General features: G+C 53.7%; 1 protein-coding gene across 1 annotated transcript; it reads left to right on the top strand.

Annotated features, from left to right (window-relative positions):
- Positions 1–20: 20 nt before the first annotated feature.
- On the top strand, positions 21–7959 carry PRDX6 (peroxiredoxin 6; the record flags this gene model as incomplete). Its single annotated transcript, XM_008949770.1, is given in 6 exon segments — positions 21–53; positions 1139–1152; positions 1340–1496; positions 5490–5636; positions 6194–6340; positions 7743–7959. Coding segments are annotated over 6 exon segments (630 nt in total), but the record flags the coding sequence as incomplete, so codon positions are not given.
- Between the last annotated feature and the right edge of the window lie 376 nt (positions 7960–8335).

Here is an 8335-nt window from a genome sequence, read left to right as displayed (position 1 = left end):
TCCAGGCACCGCGGCCCCATTTCGAAGCCCGTGGCCGAGTGCGCTGGCACAACGCGCCCGGGACTCGCTCCCAGCAGTGCTTGGCAGGCCTGAATCAGCGCTCGAGACTGGTGCTGCCAGCACTGGGAGACTGGGCGAGCGGGGCAAAAGGAACCTTATTAGCAAGAAAATAAACAGCAGGACTCCTATCCAGCCCCATCACCCACATAGCAGCTTTTTTTGGCCAGCTTCTACTTGGTTGTTTGTTGCCCTTTTATTCAAGTAGCATACTTTCCGTATAAAGAGACTTGCAGCAGCAGTGGCCAGGTCGCTGCCCCAGAACTTCACGGTGGGCCATGGCAATCACAGGGCTCTGCCAGAGCTGCAGGGCGCCCCACTTGATCCCTCTGGCTCCATTCCCAAATCTCTAAGATGGGGCTTTCCCCAGCTGCTGTGGCACATGGCTGTATTTACCAAGCACTGGCGACCAGGTGAAGAGGGGTGCAGTTAGCCCTGGGAGTGCTGAGATGAGAAAAGGTGTGACGAGTCCCTGGCAGGGAGTTTGAAGCTTCTGGAAACTCCTGAGAGCTGGGAGCTGCTCTGCCAGAACCACACCGCGCTGCTTGGCTGCACTGCTGCCTTTCTCTGTATGCCACCTGCCTTGCCTGTAAAATGGGGTGATGAGTATTTGCCTGCCCTGGTGACTGCAAAATCCACTGATGGGAAGTGGTGGGCAAAAACTAGGTCTAACTGTAGCCGTAATGTGATGTTAACTTCCGGCCTCCTGCATTGGTTGATTAATTCTTACTTTTTTCATTAAGTTTGTGTGGCAGCTCACAGCAGCAGCTGGGTTGAGGTTTGGTCCCATCCCATTCTTTTAAGGTGCATGATATACGTGGGTGTTCTTCCTCACGGTGGTTGACGAGGCGTACGGGATAGCAAACAGCATTGTAAATCCATGCTGAACTCTGCAATAACGTGGCTGGCAGGTTGGCATCTACACCCCTTTGCACGTGTGGTCTCTGGGGTACCGAGTGTACTTGTGGCTCCCCCAGACTTCTTTCTGTGGCACGGTGTTTGCGTCCACATTGAGCTCCACAGGCAATTCCAGCATCCCCTGTGGGATCTCGGTGGGAGAGGGGGAGCAAGCAGTAGAGAGTTTCTAGGAGCTTAGTGAACAGGGCTTGTCTGCTGAAGGCTGCTAGCGATAGAGGAGGAAGAGTTCCCGGGGCAGGATTTCCCCTTAGCAGAGGGATCCCCGCACTAGTCTCCAGGCCGTGCAATCTGTACAGCTTTTTGTCTGCAGTACAAGCCTGAAGAGCATCGCACCCTAACGGGAGGTCTTGCTCTCCCCTTCCAGGTGGGGCATCCTCTTCTCCCACCCGCGGGACTTCACGCCCGTGTGCACCACGGAGCTGGGCCGGGCGGCGAAGCTGGCGCCCGAGTTCCAGAAGCGCAACGTGAAGATGATCGCCCTCTCCATCGACAGCGTCCAGGACCACCTCTCCTGGAGCAAGGTACGGGCCCTGGGGGTGCAGGGGCAGCTCGCGCTGCTGCCGGGGGAAAAGCACACGCAGAACAGAGCACGGGCCCAGGACTGCGTGTCTCCAGTCCTGAAGCATGCAGGATAGGAGCTGCTAAAATTCAGAGGAACTGTTGTTCCAGCCAGATGGACAGTCTGCTCCATCTTCGTAGAGTGCTGCACAAAGACCAGGGCACTCTGTGCAGTGGCACTGTGAAAGAAAAGGAAAGCGGTATTGCTGCTCTCCTGCCAATACCTGAAAGGGTAAAATGAATGTGAGGTGGTGCCAAAAACTCGGAGGAAGGCAATCTATCTGCAGACCCTGAAAAAGTGCTGTAAAGAAATAGGAAAGGAAGCATCAGAAGTGAGCAGACAGTCTTCAAAGGGTGCGATTCATGCCCAGTCAATGGGAAAAAAGAAAACACCAACCCAACAGAGAACAAAGAGGGGCACGTTAAATGTAAAATCACAAATCAGTCAATGTTAAATATGAAACCATCATGAGAGTATAAAAAAGAGATGGGAAAGAAATATCTGGATGAAGGAACATAAAAGGAACTAATGAAAGCTTCAAGCACAGCCTCAGCATTGGTGCACCGCCAGGGAGTATGACTCCAGGGCTCGCTGGTGGCAGGGGTGTAAAATGAGCATTTCAGACATATGGCCAGAGTGCAAAACTCCCTTTGTGAATTACCTGCCTCTTTCTTTACTCTTACAATTGGGAATGTTCTCAAGCATTCTCCAGGGGTGAGACATGCATGCAATAAGAGGTAGTTAAGGTGAGAAATTTCTACACTCAAACACTGTTTCATGACTGTCTGGCTGTAGAAATTGCTTAATTGCCTTATTGCTTAAATTGACCTTTGTACCTGAGCAGTGCGTGGCCAGCGTCCCACCAAGCCTCAGAAGGCCTCAGTGTACAAATCCTACACCAGTAAATGAGATTTCTGTGCTGGTCAAACTGGCTGAAACTACCAGTCAAGTTAGCAGATAGCATCCCATTAAGTATAAAGAAAAATTTGGGTTTTGCTTTTGTCAGGGAGTCTCATCTCCTGGCTGGCTAAAGCCCTCTGAATGACTATAGAGTATTGCGGATTTTTACAAAATGCTCAAAACCAGATCAGCTTTGTGAAGGGCAGGCTCTTTTCTGAAGGGAGACAGGAGGAAGCAGTGAGTTGTGTCAAGGGAGAGAATTGGTGAGCTCCCTTGATGATCTGCAGGGACACGTGGAGTTCAGCATACTCAGGTGATCTGGAAAAGAGGTGAACAACAAGCTGACTTTGCTGATGCTACAGAATTACTCAGCACAACCTCAGGTAAAACCAGGAGAAGTTGCAGAACAGCCTCTCAACACTGACTGATGAGAGGCAGAGTAGCACGTTGGGAAAACCTTCCAGAACAAGCACACACAAAGGCAAAGGGCAGCAGTCCCAGCTACAGTGAGCTTTCTGTCAGACTGGGAGAGGCCTCAGAGACTGTGGTTTGGACATGCCAGCTCAGCACCTGTCAAAAAGAAAACTCTGAAAGCCCTCCAGAGCAAAACATCTAGCTGGTGAGGACAAATCCATAGCAGACTGGAGTCTTCCACACAGCCTGTGTTTGAAATCGCCCGTGTCACAGACTCCAGGACAACAAGAAAAGGTGCAGAGGGGGCAGAAGGCTGTCTGCAGATTTGGGCAGGTTTGCTTCAGTGAAGAGCAAGTGGGGCTCTTTAGCCTGGGAACAGGAGGATGTGTCAGGCAGTGACACTGAGTGGTGCAGGGAGCATGGAGGAGCAGTGAAGGCAGCGTGCGTGCGTTGTGGAGGACATAAGAGGACAAGCGTGTGATTGCTCTGCTCTTAGACCTTGCCAGTACATGTGATCCTTTTCCTTTGTCCTTGACAAAGCAGAGAAGGCCCAAGAGTGAGCAAAACCTTGGGCAGACCTCTCACTGCAATGTTCCTTTACCTGCCTGCACTTTCTCTTTGGATGAAGCTCCTAGCAGTAGTGAGGGGATGAGGTGGTTTCCATCAGCACAGCCTGGGAGGGAGCAAGTGGCTGAAATCCTGCAGGAAACAACAAACAAATTTCTGCTTGCTTTGCTTCTGAATTTCAGTGGACAGATGGGGCCGGGAAAGGTAGAACCAGTAATTCTCATGTCGCTTTTCCCAGTTCTGCATGCCCAGCAAAAGATGTCACTGCTGTGCTTAGCCATCCCTAGTCAAGACCCAGAGGCACGCTCCAGGACTCAGAACAAGCCTATAGCTCCATAAGGGACTGATCCCACTCTCCTACCTCCCCAGTCTGTGCACCACTTCTCCCAGGGTTGGATGAACGCATGAGCTCCTTAAGCAGGGTTTACTGTCATGTGCTCTGCCTGTTATAGATGGTTTCAGTACTCTCTTTGGCAACTGATGCCTTCACTTTGGTGAGTCAGGGGTGAATAAGTACCTCCAGTGATGTCTGGTTTCAGCTTAAACTCTGGAAAGAAAAATAGCTTATAAGGAAGTGAGTGAGTCTTGGGTGTCATATTGCAAAATAGGGTGGGATTTGTCAGGCTGTTTTGTACAGAGATCCCCAGGTCATGAAATTACAAGCATTTTGGAATGAGCTACATATTGCTTCTCAGAAGCTGTCTTTACCCTCCAGTCCCCATTGTGAAGGTGGGGGTGGTGTGGTGTTGCTGTTTGACCTTCATCTACAACTTCCTGCTACTCTGTGAGGCATTCAGAAGCATTTTGCCTGGGCTGGCCTCTCCAGTTGTGCTTGCCTTCCCTGCTCTGCCCTGGCAAGGAGAACAGAACTGACCCTTTCTTCCAAGGCAGGCCTGACCGCAACCCAGCTGAGATAGACAGCCCCTTTCTCCAGTGCAGTGCCGACTCAGAAAGCCCTGGGGAGAAAACAAGCAAATAGAAAAGCTGGAAGGAAATATCTTGCCACATGTGCACCACTTGACCTTCTTACAGCATCCTGAGCAGCCAGGGCAGGGTTAGAGCCCTTTACATCACTACTGTCAGCCTAGGAGGGCCGAGGAGTGGTGCAGGCCCTGCCTGCTCCCGCTGCCTCTGGCACGCTCTGAGCAGCAGTGGACAGTGCCAAGGGGCAGCAGTTCCAACCCTGCCCTCCCTCTGAGTAGTACCCAGCTTGTTCCCCCCCATTCAAAGCCCAGGGAGGGCAGAGAAACTTGCACATGCAGACCATGAGCTCGGCTGGTAACACACCACAGTGGCGCGTGGGAGGCTTGTGTCAGCACTGCAATCAGTTTTGTTCCCCGAGGCGTAAAGGGGACGGAAGGAACAGGCAGCTCTGTTCTGGGGCAGAAACCTTGGATTAAACTTGCTGCAATGCTGGCAGCTGCTCTGCTTCTGCGTTGAGCAGGCTCTTCCCAGTCAGGAACTATACAGGTGGTAACACAAACTACAAGGATAACTTGAATGCTTTGGCCAAGTCCAGACCAGATTCAGAGGCACTCAGAACACAGTTTCCTTGTCCTGGTTTCGGTGCTAGATCACTTCCTGTGAGAGGGTTGGAAGAGGTACACCTCTCATCCCAGGGAATGGTGGGTAAATCTCCCTGTACGAGCTCCGTAGCATGAGCAGGGCTTCCCTATTTCTCTGTACCCATTGCCTGGCAAAGCAGCTGGTCCACGGGCAGTTTCAGAGGTGAGTGACAATGTGAGCATAGACAGTGTAACAGCTAACCTCTAAGAACAAGGTAGAGTCTGGCCTGGCATACAGGTTTCTCATTTGTCACCTGGCTTCTGGAAGCAAAGAAACTTCATGGAAGGCCATGAGCCCCTGGATATGCTATCCCCACCTGAGACCTTGGGACCAAGCAAGTCAAAGCTCCTATAGAGCAGCTGCTGAACAATGTTTCTCTGTGGCCCTTCTGCAGGAGCTTGCCCCACATATGTGAAGCCTTCGTGGAGGTCTCCCTGCCTGGCCTCCATCTCCCACAGTGGTACCCACAACAGGGAGCATGAGCATGCCAACGGTTTTGTCTCTGCAGGACATCAACGCGTACAACGGGGAGCAGCCCGAGGAGAAACTGCCCTTCCCCATCATTGCTGATGCAAAACGGGAGCTGGCTGTCAAGCTGGGCATGCTGGACCCAGATGAGCAGGACAAGGACGGCATGCCCCTGACTGCTCGCGTGGTGAGTACGTGGCCCTGGCAGCCTTCTCAGCAGCTGGCATCACCTGACATCCTGCCCTGTGTCTGTGGGGCTGGGTTTGAAGGTGAGGGCAGCTTACCTGGATGGATATGACCATCTTCAGGTGCTAGGTTGACTTCTTTGGGCTAGATCCATGGGTTGTGCTTGCAGGAAGAGGCTGGTGCAGTGCTGGCCTGCTGGCAACAGCTCCATCTTGCTGTTGCCACCACCTCATCCTGGTTGTGCCTTTCCTAACAGGGGAGACAAAAGTGCTTGATCTGGACTTGCCCTCTCCCCTTCTGTGCTTGCATTAGAAGGGCACAGGTCAAGGGGAGGAAGTGTTTCAAGCGGGCACTGGAAATGAGCTCCCAGAGCAAACACCATGTTCCCTGTGCCTGGGCCTCACTTGCTCTAGGAGATCCCCACTGTGGCATCTTCCCTGTCCCAACACCTTCGATCAAGCAGGCCACGTCCCAGGAAAGCAAGGAGCAGATGGCTGAGCAGGGCAGCGGGACAAACATCTTCTGCCCAGTGCCTGACCTTGTCTCCCCTGTGCTCAGGTGTTTGTTTTTGGCCCGGATAAGAAGCTGAAGCTCTCCATCCTGTACCCAGCCACCACTGGGAGAAACTTTGATGAGATCCTGAGAGTGGTGGACTCTTTGCAACTGACAGCATATAAGAAGGTCGCTACCCCTGTGGACTGGAAGGTGAGGAGGGGAGTAAAGCTCCCAGCAAGGCACTGAAAACGTGCACTGAATGTCAACCAGCCTCCCTTGGAGGAGGACTCACGGGGTAGGGCAAGCTGCTGAGGTCCTGGGTTAGGAGTTAGATCCCAGCTCAGGCCCCAGGGCTGTTGCATCCTCAAGTCAGCCATAGGAACCTCCCATCCCTGCCCTCAGTCCCTAGTGCCAGCAAATAGTGGGCTTGGCCCTTCTGGCTATCAGTACAGGAGTGTTGGGCCAAGGCAGGTCCTGCCCTTGTTTGTCCATGATAAGGAAGGGCATTACCAGCTGCCAGTGTGCCAAAGGCCACTCAAAGCCAGCGAAGCAGCAAGTGCAGGGCAGCCCTCCCTGGGCCAGCTCGCTGCTCTGCGGCCTCTGAGCCAGGAGGGGCCAGTGTGGGCACAGCCCTGCTTTGCCCAGCACGTACACAGCCGAGCCCTGTCCTTGTGGAAAGTTACTAGCTGAAGTTGCTCAGTTGTGCTCATCCCATTCAGTGGCATTATTTAAAACTGTCCAAAACGGGTTGGGCAGCCAAGATAAAGCAAGAGCGAGCATGAGAGTCTGGCCACTTTAGCCAGCCAGTGTTTCCTCAGCCCAGCAGAGATGCTCAGCTCCTGGGCTTGTCCTGCTGCTGGCTTTGGCAGTGGTTACTGGGGAAGCTTGCCTGCCTGAAGCCCAAGGAAAACTCCTGATGTTGCAGGGTGTCCTGAAGAAGTCCTGTGTTGCGAGACAGGGCCAGGCTCCCAGAGCATTGTCCCAAACACCCATTCCATCTGGGCAGGAAGGCCCCATAGGCACAAGCCTCAGAGCTTGAGTAACTTGGGGCATTGGAGCACTTCCCTGAGCCTCTCCACCCCTCAGCACCAGCGTCCACGTGGACTGCAGAACACCTTCAACCCTGGGGCAAAGCAGAGCGTGAGGCAGCCTTGCCTCTGAAGACCTGTCTTCTGCAGCAAGAGCTCCAAGCAGTGTGGGGCCAGCTCGCCCACCAGCCCACCTCCCAGGGAAGCAAACCTTTCCCCAGCGCTTGGGGCGTCAGCACTGCTAGTCCAGGGTGGCCTGAGCAATAGGAGTAGATGAGGAGACTCAGGCAAGCTGTGCTCTCTCCTGCTTTGTAGAGATGCCCAAATTCCCCTCTCTTTGCTCCCTGTTCCCACGGGAACGCTGTGAGTTCTCATTGGCAGGGCTGGCAGATGGCACAGCTCCCTTTTGACATCACCCACACCTCCTGTTGTAGCTCCTGCTCAATCCTCACTGCTAGCTCCAGGTAGAGCCACAGAGGACATACCCGGGCTGCTGGGGCTGAGTGTGCTTGGGGACCCAGCAGGGATGTGCCACCTGCATCCAAGCCTGCCAGCTCCTCTGATGGTTCTCATTTGCTCCCCAGCCTGGTGACAGTGTCATGGTTGTGCCCACCTTACCTGATGAGGAAGCCAAGAAGCTCTTTCCCAAAGGAGTCTTCACAAAGGATCTCCCGTCAGGGAAGAAGTACCTGCGTTACACCCCACAGCCTGAGTGAGTGGGTCTGTCCATCTGTCCCAGTGGGCTGCACGTCGTTTGGAATCAGGAGTCTTCCCCATGCACAGCTCCTGCCTCCCTGACACTGTGAGCAGCAGCCTTGTACCGTGGCGCTGGTGGTGCATCACAATACTAAACCAGTCCTCCCCATCCCTTTATCCCCCACATCCCCTCAAAACTAAAACCCTGGGTGTGTTTTCTTGCCTTGAATCAGCTGCACCAGGAAGAGATTAGCTGGCCAGTGGGGGCTCCAGGGCTCATGCTGTGGAGTCTCCCCTGTTGGGCACCAGCCGAGCGAGCTTTTCCCAGAGGCATGGCGAGATGTGTGGTGTCAGCAGCCAGGCCCCGGAGGGGTGTCCTGCTGGGCTCACACACCTCCCATCGGGGAGCTCCAGGGGCTCCAAACTGCTGCGTGTCTTTTGGAGCAGCCCTCACTAAAGTGTTAACACCCTTGTCTGGTCC

This window comes from Merops nubicus, unplaced genomic scaffold (genome assembly GCF_000691845.1).
Source record: "Merops nubicus isolate BGI_N331 unplaced genomic scaffold, ASM69184v1 scaffold31110, whole genome shotgun sequence".
NCBI classification, from domain to species: domain Eukaryota; kingdom Metazoa; phylum Chordata; class Aves; order Coraciiformes; family Meropidae; genus Merops; species Merops nubicus.
This window is presented reverse-complemented; position numbering and strand designations above follow the sequence as displayed.